Genomic DNA, 19384 nt, shown 5'->3' on the forward strand with positions numbered 1-19384 from the left:
AATTTGTGTTAGCAAGGCTCATGCTAGTGTGCATAAATATATCTGTGTACACATGGTTTGATGTAACTTGGGATCTCAAACAGGGGAGTAGAAGGGAATTAAGAGCCTGAGAAGCAACATTTAAACAGTTATTTTTCGTTGAACCTCTCTACTCCAGCATCCTTGGGACCTGACTGGTGCCACACCAGAGAATTTGCCAAACCAGGGGAGGTCAATTGTCAATACTGTCTAGCAGCATAACCAACACTTCCACTGCTTACTGGGCTCTTAGAAGACATTTCGGGGTAAATTACAGCTAAATAGCAGCACAGAACACTGAGAGCCAGGACAGGTGGCTGTAAACAAACTTTATGGAACTGTGGGAAACTTGGTCATCTGGCTACCTAAAATCATGACGAACCACAGATGTTGCTGGACCAGAGAGCGCTAGACTAGATAGGTTCAACCTGTAATAATATGAGCCCCACTAAGGCTGTGGCCACACTTAGCCAAAACTTCGAAATGGCCATGGTAATAGCCAAATTGAAGAATACTAATGAGGCGCTGAATTGAATATTCAGCGCCACATTAGCATTAGGACACTTCCAGCTGCTGCACAGCTACATGGGGGTCCTTTTTGAAAGGACCCCATACTTTTCAAAATCCCCATATTCCTCTCAGCTGAGGAGGAATAAGGGGATTTCGAAATGTGTGGGGTCATTTCGAAAAAGGACCTCCGTGTAGCCAAGCCGTGCGCATTCGAAAGCAGCGCTTTCGAAGCGCTGCAGCTAGAAGAGTCCTAATGCTAATGAGGCACTGAATAGTCAATTCAGCGCCTCATTAGTATTCTTCAGTTTGGCCATTAGCATGGCCATTTCGAAGTTTTGGTCAAGTGTGGCCACAGCCTAACGGAGGTCTATGGATGTGGGCTTGGAGGCTCATTCCCAGATGCAGTGGAGACATAGCATCAGGCTTAGACCCTCAAATGTATTTAAGATCCTAAACGCCACTAAACTCAACTGGAGTTAGGTGCCTGAAAACCTTGTAGAATCTGAGCCTTCATCACTCTGTACCCCAATTTCCCCATCTGTAAAACAGGGATAACAACACTTCCCTTTGTCTCAGAGGTGTCCTGTGAGTAAATGAATTACAAATTGTGATGCACCCAAGGTGAGATTTACAAATGTATTTAGGCATTTAACCAGGGGAATATGTCTCTTAGGTACAGAGAAAATTTGATGTAAGGTTTAAATGTGTGTACATTAGGGTTTGCAATAATTTGACTAGCTGAATTTAAAATCAATTTAGTTAAATAAGTGACAATATTTTAGCGCAGGCAAGTCTTAAAACTGCAGCAACCTACAAAGAACAATGGAAATTAATTTTATCACAGCAGATCAACAATGAACAATCCAAAAGCAAGTATATACATTAAAAAGAAAGGTTATAGAATTAAATCCAAACTGATAAATCTCCTTCTGTCAATTTCAGGTAAAATCTGGCCATACTGAAACTAACTGGAGTTTTGCCATTGCCATTAAGGCTACGTCTACACGTGCAGCCAACATCGAAATAGCTTATTTCGATGTTTCGACATCGAAATAGTCTATTTCGATGAATAACGTCTACACGTCCTCCAGGGCCGGCAACGTCGATGTTCAACTTCGACGTTGCTCAGCCCAACATCGAAATAGGCGCAGCGAGGGAACGTCTACACGTCAAAGTAGCACACATCGAAATAGGGATGCCAGGCACAGCTGCAGACAGGGTCACAGGGCGGACTCAACAGCCAGCCGCTCCCTTAAAGGGCCCCTCCCAGACACAGTTGCACTAAACAACACAAGATACACAGAGCTGAGAACTGGTTGCAGACCCTGTGCCTGCAGCATAGATCCCCAGCTGCCGCAGAAGCAGCCAGAAGCCCTGGGCTAAGGGCTGCTGCCCACGGTGACCATAGAGCCCCGCAGGGGATGGAGAGAGAGCATCTCTCAACCCCCCAGCTGATGGCCGCCATGGAGGACCCAGCAATTTCGACGTTGCAGGACGCGGATCGTCTACACGGTCCCTACTTCGACGTTGAACGTCGAAGTAGGGCGCTATTCCTATCTCCTCATGAGGTTAGCGACTTCGACGTCTCGCCGCCTAACGTCGAAGTTAACTTCGAAATAGCACCCGACGCGTGTAGACGCGACGGGCGCTATTTCGAAGTTGGTGCCGCTACTTCGAAGTAGCGTGCACGTGTAGACCCAGCTTAACAGAGCCAGGAGTTCACCCCATGATGATATCTTACCCGATTGTATATTTCTTCACTGACAGCTGGCTCCTTTTTATTTGATCGTTTAACATCCAGAAACTCCACCAGTGGACGAATTGTTATTCCCTTTATAGGAAACAGCAAAAAAGTCCTCATTTACTCATAGATATAATGGAAAATAAAAATACATTTTAGAAAACAGCCTTCTTTCCTCTCTGTCAAAACTGTGACAATTATATTTTCAATTATGAATTTACCCCCATAATTAGCAAGCGTCGTCTTTAGTTGGCAATGTACTCCCTCCCATAACACAGTCTCACTAGGAAATCTCCTGCAAACGATTGGTAACCATTAAAAGAGGATGCATTCATCTGACAAATCCCATTAGTGACATTCCACTTACTAATGGCAACCATTTTTTCCCCAGTAAAAAAGGTGTTCAGGAATTCCATAATAAAACAAAACAAAACAATAAGCTTATGAAACTGGAAGCAAATCTTCCATAATTCAAACATGTATTTGCTAGATTTTCTGGCTGCTATTGTTTTAGAAATTAAAATTCGGGGCTGACTAAATAATAATATGGAAATTAGTATGTAGGAGTAGGAGACAGTGGAATTCTGGTCAGTTATTAGCCTCTATTGATTATTTTAAAAGAAGGCAGAAACTTCTGTTTTGCCCAACATGCTATGCTGCCTTTAAATAGAAAACAGCAAAAAATATTTATTTCTGAAGAAAATGTCTTCGTTTTATTTTAATGCTACTGAGATATTAGTCTAAGTTCCTAATAAATACATGATACCCCTTTGCTTCCTGGCTCCTGACTACATTTTATTTGTAGGTGTGTGTGTTCCTATGACGAAACCCTCTAACAAGGGTTAGATTAGATGTTTTGATTTTTTTGATTTTTTTGATTAGATGTTTTGATTTTTTTCCTCAAATGTTTCTTTACAAAAAAACTGGGAAACAAAACCTGAAAGGAGGAAGGTTCTCACCTGAATGAAAACAGTAAAGAATATCACCACAACAGTAGCAGTAATGAACAACTTCTTTCTGGGGATCACAGCTACAGGAAGCAGAAATACTAAAGAAAAACAGATGGCTCCCCGGAGACCTCCATAGGCAATAATGAATTGGTCCTTAAAAGTTAGAGGAATTGTCCGGAATACATTAATGATCTGTGTCAAAACAAAAACACCTGAAGAAAGGATGAAGACAATCATCAAAGGGAAAATTGACGTGACAATACAATCATCATTGCTTATGCTCATTTTTATGAGACAGAGGCTGTGTCTACACTTGCATTCCTCTTTTGAAACAGACATGCAAATGAGGTTCAGATTTACATATCTGGTGCCTCATTTGCATGTTCTTTCAAAAGAGCTTCTTTTGAAAGAAAAGCAGTGTAGACATAGCTCTTTCAAAAGTAAACTCCATCTTCGAAAGAACCCTTCTTCCCATTTAGGGGGGTGGGGGAGAAGGGCTCTCTCAAATATGTTTACGCTGCTTTTCTTCTTTCAAAAGAAGAATATGCAAATGAGGCACCAGATATGTAAATCTGCACCTCATTTGCATTTTTGATTTCCTCATTTGCATGCCTCTTTCAAAAGAGGAATGCAAGTGTAGAGACAGCCAGAGTGTGTCTGTTTTTCTTTGCTTTGGTTTTGGGGCTTGTAAGAAAGGAAAGATCCATTTACCAGAGTGACAGATTTTTTAATTTAAAATATTAGGTAACACTTTTCAAAAGTGCCTGTGTGACTTAGGAGCTCAAGTCCTGCTTTCAAAACGATGGACTTTGATTCTAGCGGCTTGGTTTACAAAGGTATTAGGTGCCGATAAGTGCAAAAAAGCACCCAAGGAAATTTATATATGCATTGCAAGAGGTAAGGTACCTAATTCCCACTGAAAGTCTACGGGAGTTAGTCTCCTAAAGGCTAGATTTACAAAGGAACTTAAGCAGAGTCGTGCTGGGTGTGACCAGACCAGACCGATAGGCAGCTGGAAATCACAAGCACTCAGGCAGCAGGTGATGCTGAGGAAAAAGGTCTGTCCCAAGCCCCACCTTGCTGAAGTTCAAGGAGTTCAGCACCCATGTTGCATGAAGGCACCTTAGAATTCTCAGCTGTGAAATCACTTGAAATCCGGCCCGTGCTCTTTTTTGCAAGCCAGAAAGATGCTCCTTGGTCATTCTCAGCTCACGCACTTTTGCCTTCTCTGCCCCAATCACCTCTAATTATTTATCCACCACGGACCAGCTCCAACAAGAGAAATTAAGCCCCATGTCAGAATACCCCATAGGCAGTGGTTAGAGCACTTACCCCAGAGGCAGCAGATCACCTTTCAAATACCTTTCCCTCTCAAAGACTGAGGGGACTTAAACTGGGCATCCCCAACCTCTAGGATGAGCACTCTAAACACTGGCCTCCCCATTTTCTAAGAAGCCTGATCCAGTAAGCAGACTCTGAGTGCACCTACCAGACTGCACCTGCAGGTGAGTTAGGTGGAGGGTGGCCTATTCTTTTCGGGTTTGTGCACATGCATCCACACATTGTAAAGTGAGGCTGAACCGTTCGTGTGCAGAGGTGGAAAACATAAGTATTGACAGAATTTTTAATGAAGAAACCCTGAGCACCGGGCTAGTCTGACACCTACAGGGTTTGGTGGCCGCAGAGAGGGGACGACTTCACTCCCATTGAGGCCCAATTCTGAGATGTAGGCACCTAAAGTCACAGCTGGGTACCCAACTCCCTTTGTGACTAAATAACTGACTCACTAAGCACTGAGCTGCATCATTAGGTATCTAAATATTTTTATAAGCCTGGCCTTTAGAACGGGGTCTTACAACATATGACACATCTTCAACACATGCAAGTTAAAATCCTGGAAACACTTAGTCACATGTTTAACTTGCATGAATGATTCAGTCAATGGGGTTATTCATGTGAATAAAGTTATGCATGTGCTTAAATCTTTGCAGGACCGCGTCCTGGAAGGAAAGATAACAAGCTTGGACTGCCAGGATAGGAGAGGTCAAAAAGATTCTTTAGAGCATTTGTTTCTTCTCAACATACTGCAGACACAGTCTTCTTTTCTGGCTTAAGAACCATACAATACAGCAAACAGAAATTTAATTATGGTATTCACCATTTTAATGCTATTAGATATCTCTGACAATGACTGACTTGAATAAACATAAGAAATATTAGGTAAGTCTTGTTTTCTTTTGTGGACCTGCATAACTTATGGGAGTTTTCTTTTATATTTTATTTATTTTTAAACCAATGTGTACTTTCAAATAAAATGTTTATGACAATTATGATGTTTTAGTTTCAGTAATGTTTGGACTCCCACTGACTTCAAAGGCACAGGATTGATACTAAGCGATCTTTGGAAAGCAAACTGATCTCTTTGTAATAAAGGACACCTAAACACAGGGGGTACATCTACACTAGGAGCTAACTTAGAAGTTAACTTTGAAGTTAGACACGACATCTAAGTAGCCAGCAGAGAGTCTACACACATTTTCCCTGACTTCCAAGTTAACTTCGATGTAGGGAGCCCAACTTCGAAGTCCTTACTCCATTCCCAGGAATGGAATAGTGCCCTACTTTGAAGTTTAACTTCGAAGTAGGTGTGTATAGATGCTCTGCTTCAAAGTTGCTTACTTCAAAGTTGTACTTCACAGTAAGCAACTTCGAAGTTATTTTTGTAGTGTAGACACAGCCAGGGAGACCATTATGTGAAATATTGAAACTCAGCTTTATCGATCCCTAAAGCTTAGGTTTACAATCACCTGCCAATAGTGAGGAAAGAAGCTGTAAGTCTCCAAAATCCAGCATAAGCAGCTATAAGCTTTCCCTTATCCGATACAGATCAGTCATCATTGCATGTGAAGGCCTGTGTCACAAAAAGCATCCACTTGTGAAGAATGCTCAGGTGCACAGCTGGATGTCAAGACTTTCTTACCCAGCGCACGCCAGATCAAACAGAAGAGGAGGGTGAAGCTAACAAAGGCCCAGTTCCATTCATGGTTTTTTCCAACCGTGGACACCCCCATGAAAATAAAGATCAGGGTCTCACTGACACTGCTCAGCATCTTCATGAAATACTTTATGGTTGTGTAGGACTTCTGGGAAATGTTCTCCTCCACATATTTATTCATGGTCATGGCACAAGCCGTTATCCTGCAATGTTAAGCATTAGCATTTAGTTTATTTTTTAAAATTGGCTCATCAAAAGAGAACACCATTGAAATATTCAGTGATGAAGTACTCCCTTCGATACCGGCCACCACTTGGGAGCATAATTCATCCTATCAATGACCTATTTTAAAATCTATCTGCATAATGTACTTATAGAGGGGATTCCCCCTCCCGCACAGCAGCAAGTTAGTACCATCATGGACATGCCCCACACAGACAAAATAAAAGGCCTTCTTCAGGGTCTTTCACGAGTTAGGCTTAGGGAACAACCCCTTCAAAGAAACACAAAGCAAGACACTACCTGTCACTCCAGCAGATGAGCAAAAAACCAAGACTTATTAAGACATACACAGACAGCAAGGGCCAAGGACCTAGAAGTTTATCTCTGTTAAAGAACATCCATAATTCTTCTTCCGCTATATGCCTTGGTAATAAATATTTCTATGTTCTTCACCACAGTAGTCATAACATGCTCTATTTCTGTTCAGAGACCGACTCTGAGTGGGAAAGTGGTAACAGAAGTCTTGGATCAAATTCTCAAAACAGGTCTTAGGGATTTAGGCACTTAACTTCCATTTTCAAAAGTAACTCAGGCACTCAGAAGCACTTGAGCCGCCCCCCACCCCCGGAAGAGATTCAGGGGCTGCCCAGCTGATTAGCAGAGCATCCACAGCCGCCTGCAGCCGGCAGCATGTGTTTCTAGGGATGGTGCACAAAGATGGAAAAAATTAGAAGGGACACTGGTGCTAAGAGCATAATCCATAGCTGAGATACTCAAACAACTGTCCCCCTTGATCCCATGTGCCTGCAGTTAAAGGGGTATGCCACCGCCAGTACAGCTCTTTGCTGATTTTGCAATTACAACCTGGATAAGTATAAGTACACATAAGTTTTTGGTCACACCACATGGAGTCCAGTCATTTGCAAAATAGAGGTGGGAAGACCTGGGCCCATTTTGCCTTTCTGCATGTGACTCCTGAAAAAAAGCCTGCACTAAAGCTGCACGTCCCTGTGTAATGCCAACAGACCACAGTCATCTGTGGGCATAATCGGACCTGGGACTTCTGAAGCTTAGTGCATGATTCTGTACTGCATGAGCTAAAAACCAGCCATCTACTAGGTAGTGCAGTACAGTAGACTCATTGTTCTCTCTGAAAGATGGGACAGGAGACCACACCCTGGAGGTGTGTGGGTTATAGACTTCCCCTTGCTGAGGGAGTGCATCCCAAGCACCAGAGACTTCCCTGTGTAAATCCCAGACAAGTCCCAACTTGTAATGCCAACAGATCCCAGCTGGTGAAATCAAACCTGGAATCTCTGGAGCTCAGCTTACAAACCTCTACAACAGGGGCCAAAAGGCAAGGCTTAGCTAAGGCTGTAGAGTAAACACTTTAGTCCTTCTGTAAGGCTACAGCTACACAGCAAAAGTTATTCCAAAATAATAGCAGTTACTTCGAAATAACTTTGCTAGCGTCTACACTACGCACGTGGTATTTTGAAATAAATTTGAAATAGAAAGAGCATTATTTCAACTTTTGTAAACCTCACTGCAGGAGGAATAATTCCTATTTCAAAATAGCTGCTGTTAAGACATGGAATAGCATTATTTAGGGCATCCAATGGCACTGTTTCAAAATAAACTATGTGTCTGGACATGCTGTTTTGAAAGAGATGGGTGCAATTTTGAAATGCATTAGGGGGCTGTTTCTATACTAGCAAGTTCTTTCAAAAAGAACCCTTCTTCCTATTTTGTTTCAGAAAGAAGGGCTCTTTCGAAAACGGGGTTTTTCTGAAGGAACCCCATCCACACAGCAGTTTCTGTCTTCGGAAAGGTCTCTTCCAGAAACACGATAGCTCAAGATTATGCAAACAAAGCATGAGATTTGTAAATCAGCGCTTCATTTACATTTTCTATCTCCCTCGTGTGTATTTCGCCTCCAAAAGGGGAATGCAGTGTAGACGTAGCCCGTAGGTAGCTGTGTTATTTCAAAATAAGCTATTTCAGAATAGCTGTTCCCGAATGTCTTATTTTGAAATAAAGCTGCTGTGTAGACATAGCCCACGTGGTCTCAGTGCCACTAGATGGGACAGTACACCACACCCAGGAGGTTTGTGGGTTCCACCAGCATGTGAGCACAATTTACTTCCTTGTACAACTCAAATACATGTTATAAAACAAAGAATCACAAAAAACTCTGGCCAAACTTGGACCCACACATTTCTTAAATCTGGCATCTAGGGCATTGCTTTGTGGTTTCCAGTAGGATGGTGTCTCTTGTCTGTCTGTAGGAGAAAGCAAAAATAGATTCTGAAGCATCTGGAGAAACTTGCAGGGCGGAGGACCCTCATACGAGAAAATTCAGCCCCGAGTCACAGAGTCACATCCTGCAGAAGGCCTAATCATCCCTGTCAGTCATAAACTCCCTGCAGGGGCACCAAAGGAATAGCACTCACAAAGCACAGTCAGACTAACCCGTGGAAGGCTTTAGAGATACGAATCAGCATTTTTATACACACCCAAAATCGAATGGCCAGCCAGCGCAAGCTACAGAGCACAATGAGGCAGCACGTGCTCTCTTTATTTGGGTGGGTGTTGGGCTGCTGGAAGATAAACCAATTTCACTTTCTGAATGGGCTGTCCTTCCTAGTTCCAGCACAGTATGCTGCAGCAGTCCAGTCTGAAGGTGGCACTATTGATAACCATGACTAAGCGTATCATCTAGAGAATGGTTTCCCAAACTGGGGGATATGCCCCCGTGGGGGGGGGGGGGAGTGTGAAGAAATTCCAGGGGAAGCACAAGGCAACCCAGCCTCCCCCATTGTCCCAACCCCAAAAAAGAGCTGGCCCTTGCTTCCAGCTCTCAGCCCCTGCCATTTCACGTGGGCAGCCTGGTGCAGCTGCTATTAAAAGCAGGCACCTGGCAAAGGCCCACGTGGAGCTAGCTGCCCCCTGCAAAGGTGAATGAATGTGGGTTGGGGGTGAGGGGGAGGAGGGGTTAGATGGAGGGCTGGCAGTGACTGGCTTTGGGGGATTGGAGGGGCTCAGGTGGGTGGCTCACGGGCTACTGGGGCAAATGGCTGGCCTCAGGAGTGCAGGGGTCTCAGGCGAGCAGCCCATGGCTGGCTGGTGGGTGGGTTGGGCACCTGGTGGGAGGGCGAGGAGCTGGCCCCAGCAGCGCAGGGGCTTGGGCAGACAGCTTGGGCGGCTGGCCCCAGCAGCACGGGGGCTCAGGTGGCCATTTGGCCCCAGTAGTGTGGGGGCTTGAGCAGCTGGTCCACAGCTCGAGCAGGCATCCCCGGCAGTGTGGGGCTCAGGCAGGCATCTCCAGCAGTGTGGGGCTTAGGCAGGTGGCCCCAGTAACACAGGGTTCAGGCAGCTGGCCAACTTGGGCTGAGCCAGGCACCCACAAGGTGGGGCCTGTGCCATTAGCTTGGATGGCCATAGTCCATCTCCTAGGATTTCCCAACTTGTGAAGAAAATGCAGCAGCATCTTTCACATTAAATTCACTTGTTTCTGATGTTACATTACATTTTTTGTTAAATTTTTGGGCCAAGGAAAACTATGTGTGCTTATTTTTAATTTTAAAAATTTTTATATCAATGTCTTGTGTTTATTTTAAATTATGAATTGAATTTTTTGTTAAAAGGGGGGTTGGGTGACAGTAAAGAAGAGGAGGGAGGGTTTGAGGGTTTTTCAAAAATCAAAAGGGGGGGCCCGATGCCGAAAAGTTGGGGAACCACTGATCTAGGTATTTCTGGTGATAAACAATATGTTGTGTGTCCACAAGCAGCAGTGAATCCAAAATGACTTCGAAATAATTCACTACCTTGAGCTGCTGTGGGAAGCTGACAACAGGGGAAGTTGGTGTTGCAGTTGCTAAGTTTCTCAAAATGTTACCATCTCCTCCTGGAACTGCTTCTGTCATTCCCTGATTTAGCTTCATCTTTTGTCCAGGTTCGAATTTCCTTCACATATGGGGAGGCAATGCTGTCTGCTCTGGATGTGAGATTCTAATAGCTGAATATACTAAGAACATATGATTGGCTACACTGAGTCAGACCAAAGGTCCATCTAGCCCAGTATCCTGTCTTCCAACAGTGGCCAATGCCAGATGCCCCAGATGGAGTTAACAGAAGAGGTAATCATCAAGTGATTCCTCCCCATCGCCCTTTTCCAGCCTCTGACAGAGACTAGTGACACCACTGCTCTCCATCCTAGTTAATAAGTACTGATGGCTTTATCCTCCATGAATATATCTAGCTATTTTTTCAACCCTGTTAAAGTCCTGGTCTTCCCAATACCGTCTGGCAAGGAGTTCCACAGGCTGGCTGTGTGCTGCACGCAGAAATACTTCCTTTTGTTTATTTTCAATCTGCCACCCATTAAATTTCATTTGGTGACTGCTAGTTCTTGCTTTATGGGAACAAATAACTTTTCCTTATTCACTTTCTCCATACCTGTCATGATTTTATAGACTTCTACCATAGCTCCCACCCACTCACCCAGCCTAGTCTCTTCTTTTCTAAACTGAAAAGCCCCAGTCTTTTTAATCTCTCTCCACATGGGACCCATTCCAAGCCACTTATCATTTTTGTTGCCCTTTTCTGATCCTTCTCCAATGCCAAGAGACATGTTTGACTCTTCCAGGATCCTTTACCCAGAGCCCTAAGTGGCTGATGGATCTTACCCGAATGAAAAGAAACCCCATCTCCTCCCTCCCTCTCTGGCTGGCACAATCGAAATGAGTGGAGTGGAACTGGGGCACAGTGTGCTCTGCTGATCCCTGGCTAGTAGAATGGTCCCTGGGAGAGTGCGGTATGATGGGTGAAACTGGGAAAAGAGGGTTAAGTTTCAAGAAGGAATAATTTTAGTGTAGTAACAGGTGCTCAGAAACGCAAGCTGGGTGGGGCTAGGCCCTTACCACTCCCTCAGCAGATACTCACTGTGCTACTGGCCCCTGCATGCATAACAGTGATCTCTTTCCTACAGTGCTTCTTCACCGGCCATCTCCCTTATTACTGATGGAACACAGACCAGTCTAGTCAGTTCACTCCAGAGCAGCCGTTTGGCTCCTCGAGTGTGCTTTGAGGTCTGGCTCTGTCCCGGGGCAAATTTAGGATGGTGGATTATGATTGGTAAATAGCTAACTTTGTATCCCATGCCTCTCATCTTTGCTGAGCATGAGTTTGATATTGGTGGGAACTGTGCTCAATATCTCCTTGCCTCTCCAGTGCTTTTATGCAGATGTTAAGTAAAACTGAAAATAGTCCCTACAGGAGTGAGCTCTTTGGGAAGAGGAGCTCAGTGTGACTCTCTGGGATCTGTCAAACAAGAATGGGTGGAGAGCCTGTTGTTGTCCTTCAACATCTTTTGTTCAGCCTGAATGTATTTGTCCATGACGATGTAGCCCTTGTCTTTTGTCAGGAAGCATCAAGGTAGCCTGAGACCAATCTGAGAAGGCTGCATGAAAAAGGGGGTCTAACCAATACACCATTTAACTTTTCTAATTTATTGGGAGGCCTGAACTCCACCATGTAAAAACTAAATAGGAAATGAAATGTTAGGTTCTATTCCACTCTTACACTTAATTCATATCATGATCACATACATGGAGATACACATACACACACCCTAGAGCTAGAAGGGACCTCAGGAGGTCACTGAGTACAGTCCCCTGCCCTCTCAGCAAGACCAACTGCCATACCTGACGGATTTTTTTTTTTAATTTGTTTGCCCTAGTCTCCTAAATGGCCTCCTCAATGATTGAGCTCACATCCCTGGGTTTAGCAGGCTAATGCTCAAACCACATGCAGATAAACTCTCCTACTCTGCTAAGAATCAACCAATTCTGGGAGCAGTTTGTTTTTAGCTCCTGAGCTAATGGAGAATCTGTATGTGGATGGCTAATAAGAACTTGTCAGTAGATTAATTTGTCCCTCTGCAACCTGTAACTTAAAATATCTCATATTTTTAGCCACTAAAATTTAAAGGGACAGCATCCTCATTTTTTTTCAATACAATATTACTTTCACTTAGTGAATCTCAGTAACCAAATTAATTCATTAACATACCAAGGCGGTGGACTGCTATAAATCTTCAAAGAATGAATATGCTACTAACAGTCAATGTGCAGTTTTGCATTTGATATTGCTTTACAGTTGTTACTTGTATTTGAACAAAAATGCCCTATGTTAGTTTCTTTGTTTGGAAAATGAAATTACAAGATAGCTACCAAGCTTCTAAAAGATGCTAAGTACAAATATTATTTTAATATTTTCTTTCCAGGGGAGGTTAATATTGCCAACTTAATCTGTGAGTGGAAAAAACTAGGTATTTTTTTGTACTTCCTTTTCACCTGCATTTTCCATGTATTTTTGCATGCTTTGCTCTCAGATTGTTGATTGTACCATGTTAAAATTAGGAAAAGAATAAAGGGATGATTACAATCAAACTGTATTTTGTGTCCCCGTGCGTTATGCAAGTTCACTTGCACAAACTGCAGTTTCTGTTGCAGCTGTAATAAACTAGAGCTCTGGATTCAGTCCTCAAGTTTCTCTAACCTACTAAACTTGTAGTTGCAATGCATGTTACTTTTCAACAGTTCATTCATTCTTGCAAAAAAGAAGAAATGTGTATTAATTGTTCTGCTGTTTCACAACCCTTTTAAAAATTACAAACAGAAAATGTAGTACTATAAATCAAGGTAGGATTAAACTGAAAAGTTTAGCTTCACTGCTACTTGTTCAAATTGGCTTTGATTCAGTCCCAACTCTAATTACAGCCTAATGCATTTCCTATCCTTCCAAAGAGAACACTCTAACAGGGATTATCTAGGAGGTGATCAGTCCATTCTAACCAACTCTTTTTGATGAGTCATCTGTCCAGGATTTCTAAATGGCTGTTTCAAGAATCACTTGTCCTCATGACAAGTATGTTGCATGGGATATTTTGGTTAAAAGGAAAAGTCATTAACTCCATTTTTACCTCCTGTCCTCTAGCTGCAATCAATTTCCCAGTTGCACTACCTCCACCTTTCATACCCACGCAGAGTCGAATCACATGTTGGCTACGTCTACACTAGCCCAAAACTTCGAAATGGCCATGCAAATGGCCATTTCGAAGATTACTAATGAAGTGCTGAAATACATATTCAGCACCTCATTAGCATGCGGGCGGCTGCGGCACTTCAAAATTGCCACGGCTAGCCGCTGCGTGGCTCGTCCAGACAGGGGTCCTTTTCTAAAGGAACCCACCAACTTCGAAATCCACTTATTCCTATCAGCAGATAGGAATAAGGGGATTTTGAAGTTCCCTGGGTCCCTTTGAAAAGGACCCCCATCTGGACGAGCCGTGCAGCAGGGGAAAGTGGCAATTTCAAAGAGCCACAGCCGCCTGCATGCTAATGAGGTGCTGAATATGTATTTCAAAGCTTCATTAGTAATCTTCAAAATGGCCATTTACATGACCATTTCGAAGTTTTGGGCTAGTGTAGACATGGCCGTTGACACTAAAGCTGTCATAGTAATGAGTACAACACTCATTCCTCGCTATACAAGCACAACTGGTTCCCAAATATCTGCTCCTAGGCGAAAACTCATAAGAGTGACACTAAATTCCCACTAAAATACACGTAAAAGTCTCCAATTCATTCTTGACATAAACCAGGTGAGTTTAGGTACTTTTCTGATGTATTTCAATAGTTTGGCACCAGAAATAGGATGTAGTGTATGTATGTAGAGCAGGGATTCCCAACCTATTGGTCGGGACCCAAACACAGGTCCCATTAAATTTGTTAAAGGTCGCCAGCTGGGCAGTTCCCAGTTGCATGTGGCTGTTAAAGAAGCCATTTGCAGTTTTGTAACACTGCTGCCTCAGGCAGTTATCTATCAATAGAGATAGATGCTGGAGATGGCAGCTCTCTCTATCGTTAGGAATAGCAATTACCTTATGCCTAGGTGCTGAAACCTTAACACTTGAGTAAACTGCTGGGAGCAAGAGGGCTGGGGAAGCCACCCAGCCTAGCAACTCTGGAGAAGAGGCTCCAGGAGAAGGAGGAGTGTCTAAGGCTGGAGCTGTTGAGGGATGGCGGGGGTCTAAAACTGGGGTAAGTTTGGGGCAGCTACAAGAGGGGTTTTAAGGCTGGGGCAGTTTGGGGATGCTGGAGGGTGTAAAGCTTGGGGCAGTTTGTAGCTGCTAGCGGGGTGTGAGCCTGGGAGCAGTTTGAGGCTGTTAGAGGAGTCTAAGGCTGGAGGTGGTTTGGGGCAGCTGTGGGACAGGGGGGCGGGTGTTTAAGGCTGGAGGCAGTTTGGGACCTTGGGGGCAGTTAAAACCTGGCCAAGGGTGAGGTCCACGGGGCAGGCGGGGGAACTAATACAGTAAACCCTGGAGTTACCCAGGGGTTGTTCCTGCAACCCCTGCATAACTCGAATTTTCCTGCAAGAGGAGGGGAGCCAAGAACCACCAAGGCTGGTCAGTTTCCTGGCTCCTAGAGTGGCTCATGGCTGGTCAGTTTCACGTTCCCACCAGTGCAAGGGTGGAACCAGGCTAAGAGCCTTCTCCCTCTCCTCCCCCAGCCGCAGGGCTGTCAGACAGCTGCCTGTCTGAGGGGAGGGAGAAGGCTCCATACGTGCAGCTGCAGTTCTCCCCACGCCCCGACACCCCACCTGGGACTCCATGGCTGGCTCCACTCCAGCCACAGGGCTGTGGATCTCCCCACCTTCCAGCCCGGGACCCCACGGCTGGAACACGGCCAGCCACCTGTCCATGGGTTTCCCTGCCCCCTGGCCAGGGACCCTGCAGCTGGAGCGGAGCCAGCCGTGGGGCTTGAGGTCTCCCCACCCCCCAGCCAGGGACGCCGCTCATATAAGCAGGGGAAGTTCACTCATTTAGTGAATAAAGGTAGGTATATATGTTCCTCTTTTTAGCAAGTACTTGTTAGTAAAATACTTATTAAACAAGGGATGAGTGTGTTCACCCACAGAGCTATATACTTTCAGTATTATTTGGCGGCCATGTGCTTGTCTCAATTTGTGCACTAGCAGACATGCAGTGCGATTCATTTCATATAAGGTGCACTACATCCAGTTTAGGATATTCATGCAAATACTATGACTTTTCTATATAATGCTTCATACTCCCCTGTTTTTATTTGGATGCCCTTTAAGTACATGATTATATGCTGCCAATGACATTTGACTAAGACAGGGAGGAAATTGGAAACCACACAAATGCTATGAATAGCAACCATGGGAAGAGATGGGTCATTTCAGAACTGGGTCAAATTAGATTTATATGTTACTTTATTTAGGTTCTTATCTGAGAAAGAAACATGTACTTTTCAGGTCTGTACTTTCACTAGCATACCTCCCATTTCTTTCCCTTCTTCTTTTTGGGGGTGGGGCAAATATTTGTAAGATTATCCTGTAAACTCTTTCATATCCAGCATTCCATTATCCAGAACTCTCAAATAACTGGCATTTTAACCATAAGTAAATGTTATGTTTTCCATAAGTACAGGATAGTGAAAGTTAATACAAATAAATACAGCAAATACAGTACAAGTTTACAGAGTACAATACTACTGCTGTTAGTAAATAAAGTACTTTGCATACATTTTTGTTTGTTTCTTAATATCTAATCTTGTTTTTCCTTAGCGTTATGTACTGCTAGGTATACTTCTCTATTATCCAGAATATTTGACTACCTGGTAACCTCCTGGTCCCAACACTGCCAGATATGAAAGAGTTGTCTGTAGTACTTAAATAATTTGAGTTGTTTTCCCCCATTTAAATGCTTCTTAGCCTTTGAAATATGTCAACTGGCACAACAGCGATATATAATAAACAAACTTGTCCTTAGTCAGAGAGTAGAAAAGGTTCTAAAAACAAAAGTTTCACCAAGTGTTAGAGACACTAAGTAGTAATTTTTAAGCTTTATGAACTGTTATTGCTTCTAAAACCTCGCTGCCTCACATTTGCCACCAGAATAATGGAATACTTAAGGTAAAGAAGATTGCTGTTTATACTCTTTTGCTTGGAATCACAATAAACTGTTTTAATTTATTCGATATCATGATAGTCTTTTCTAAAACTAAGGTAATTACAGGTCATTCCACGAAGTACAGAAAGGATGATTTAGTACTTCTTACTGAAGCGCTTTAGTGGAGCCAAAATATACTTTTATCTCAGAAATAACAGAAAAAATTATTATTTTATATGTAATTACACACAGACACACATGCACACACACCAAAGGCTAGATTCACAATATGAGTTAGAAGCCTGACAATAAAGGTGCCTAAATCCCAGAAACAACCCTTCTGAGGTTCACAAAGCCCCTGCTCAGTTATGTACAAAGCCGGCAGGCATTTTTAAAAGCTCACTGGTTGTTTGCTATAAAAGTTCCCTGGGTGTGCATATTTCTGTATGTGCACTGGAGCCACATGCCAGGTATTGGGACACTTAAGCTACAGAGAAATTCATGAGCTAGAGAAAGAAAGGCAATCCTCTGCCTGACTCACACACGTTACCATATTCAGTGATTATGCTCAGAGTTCTCCCACCAGACTGGGCACCTATAGACAAACTTACACAAGGCAGTGGTTGGGGAGAGGAGGTGCAGGATGACCTCGTCTCTCATAACTAATTTTAGCCAGCAGTCAGGACACAAGCCCTGGATGAGTCAGACCCCTGGTGCAGGTTCTCATTCTACCTGACAGTTCTGTCACCTCTCAGGTGGATGCTTTAGCCTCACAACTTTGGGCTATTCTGAGGTGCGAGGGGTCCTTTGTCTCTCTGGCCGATGCTGTTCCATTGTGAATAACCATTTAAAAGTCGCAGAGCCAAAGAGGGAAAGAACAGGCTTCAAAATGGCCCTCACAGTAGCAGTAGGATTCACCCAGCAGATGGGAGAGCCGGGGCTAGTTCCCTTGCTCCAGGTGTGTTTTGAATGGGTCAGTCATGGTGGAACAGCTTCAACAGGACCAACTGAGGCAGCCCCACAGGGGACAACCCTAGAGCCAAGAAGTTAGGGCCCTCATCAGAGATCCTTGTACAAACCCCTTCTCCCCTTTAGGCAAGGAGGGGAATTTGAATGAGGCTCTACCATATCACAGATGAGTATCCTAACCACTGGGCTAAAAGTCATGAGGGAGGTCATCCCACTTTATTGTATTTTATGACGAAAGCAGCGTAGGCGTTTCATACCAAGAGAAGGTTTACAACAGAGGGGGAAGTGCAGTCCTATCTCCAGGGAAGGGCTTAATATCATAGAATCAGAAAACACTGGAACTGAAGAGACCTCGAGAGGTCATCAAGTCCAGTCTCCTACCCCTGACAGGACCTTAATACACCCCCTTAGCTTGGCATCTCCCAGCAACTAATTTAGGTGAGTTGCCACCTGTGGCCTGGCTTTAGTGAAGATCACTTTGAGGTACTTATCCATTTGTTGTACTGGGAGCTTAGCCACCAGACTCCAGCTTGGTGAATTCCAGCGGTTTTCTAGGCACCTAAAAATAGGAACATGGATGCTCAAGGCACACCTCTGCTGCAATAAAAGTCCCACATCATGCTCACGGCTGGTTCTAGTCAGCTGATTTAGGCTTGTGGTGCTCACACTGACATGCTTCAAATCAGCGGTGTAGACATTTGGGCTCAGCTGAAGACCAAGGAGCGAGTATCTCAGAGCCTGAACTCCTACACTGCAATTTTATAGCCCCACAGCCAGAGCTGCACAAACCCATGTTAGCTGACACAGGAAAACAGACATTCCTTCAGAGTCAACGAATCGTGTTTTTTCTTCACAACCCCCCCCCAAGCAAAGATTAAGAGTTATTTTAACATCGATTTAGGGCAAGATGCTGAAATTCTTATTCCCATGGGTCCTAATCTTACTCCCAATTTAGTAAATGGGAGTTTTCTTTCTTTCGTTTAGCATTAAAGGAACAACATTATCTCCACTGAACGGTACTTACTCAAACGACTAAGTTCTACTCATTGTAGACGTACACGCTGCAGAATCTAGCCCTCTTGGAGGTCTGGGTTTGCATTGCCACTTGGAGCTACTACCAAAGTCTCTTTTTTATGTACTTACGCCATAATGCCTGAGAGGTGAAACATTTCCGCTGTTACGTATGACAAGTAACTGTAGAGGAAGACAAAAAGTGGCTCAATCACTCGGATTTTGTGGGTGAAACGGGTGGTAAATGCTGCCACAAATCCCAAAATGATTCCAATCAACACTCCACCAATTCCCACTACAAAGAATTTAGCGATTCCAGCGAATACATCAATGGTCTCAATTGTGTGCATCTGGCAGAAAGTCTTGAACAAATTGTACAGGACCTATAGAGAAAAGAAAGCATATTACTTTTCAGAAGCCCTCCTAATTCCTCTCAGCATCATGGTAAAAACATGGAGCTATAGAGCTCATAGAGCTGAAAGGGACCTTGAGAGGTCATCAAGTCCAGTCCCTGCACTCACAGCAGGACCCATCACCATCCCTGAAATATATATATATGTCTAACCTGCCCAAGACCCTTGAAAGGCCCTCTCAAGGCTTGAGCTCATAACCCTGGGTTTACAAGATCAGTGCTCCTCCCACTGCAGTGTAAAGGAGGGCTCTGCATTTTTGTCTTAATCTTGAAGTTGTTTAAAAATACAGTAAAAGCTTGATTACTTGGCATCCCTAGGGAACAGGGATTGCTGGATAATAAAATTTGTTGGTTAGTTGAGCTGCTCCCCTTGGCTGACCTTGGGGAGGGGGGTGTTGGACACACTGATGCTGAGGGCTGCGAGGGCCACCCCACTGCCACCAACCCCAGCAGCGCAGCTAGCCCTGCTCAGCTGGCCCCAGCTGGACGAGCCGCCCTGTGGCAGCTGGGCCCAGCTGGGAAGTTGGCCCTGCTCAGCTGGCTCCAGGCAAGGGGGCAGCTCCATGGCAGCTGGTCA

The 19384-nt window shown here is 44.1% G+C and overlaps 1 protein-coding gene across 2 annotated transcripts in view; it reads right to left on the bottom strand.

Annotated features, from left to right (window-relative positions):
- SLC9A2 (solute carrier family 9 member A2) overlaps window positions 1–19384 on the bottom strand; it is a 52664-nt gene that overhangs the window by 19094 nt on the left and 14186 nt on the right. For both annotated transcript variants that reach the window (XM_074991383.1, XM_074991390.1), the window contains exons 3-6: window positions 18528–18778; window positions 6200–6417; window positions 3229–3431; window positions 2270–2359 (exon numbers count right to left, since the gene is read on the bottom strand). In XM_074991383.1, the coding sequence (XP_074847484.1) occupies window positions 2270–2359; window positions 3229–3431; window positions 6200–6417; window positions 18528–18778 (762 nt within the window). The remainder of the gene's footprint in view (window positions 1–2269; window positions 2360–3228; window positions 3432–6199; window positions 6418–18527; window positions 18779–19384) is intronic.

This window comes from Carettochelys insculpta, chromosome 1 (assembly GCF_033958435.1).
Source record: "Carettochelys insculpta isolate YL-2023 chromosome 1, ASM3395843v1, whole genome shotgun sequence".
In the NCBI taxonomy this organism is placed as follows: Eukaryota; Metazoa; Chordata; order Testudines; family Carettochelyidae; genus Carettochelys; species Carettochelys insculpta.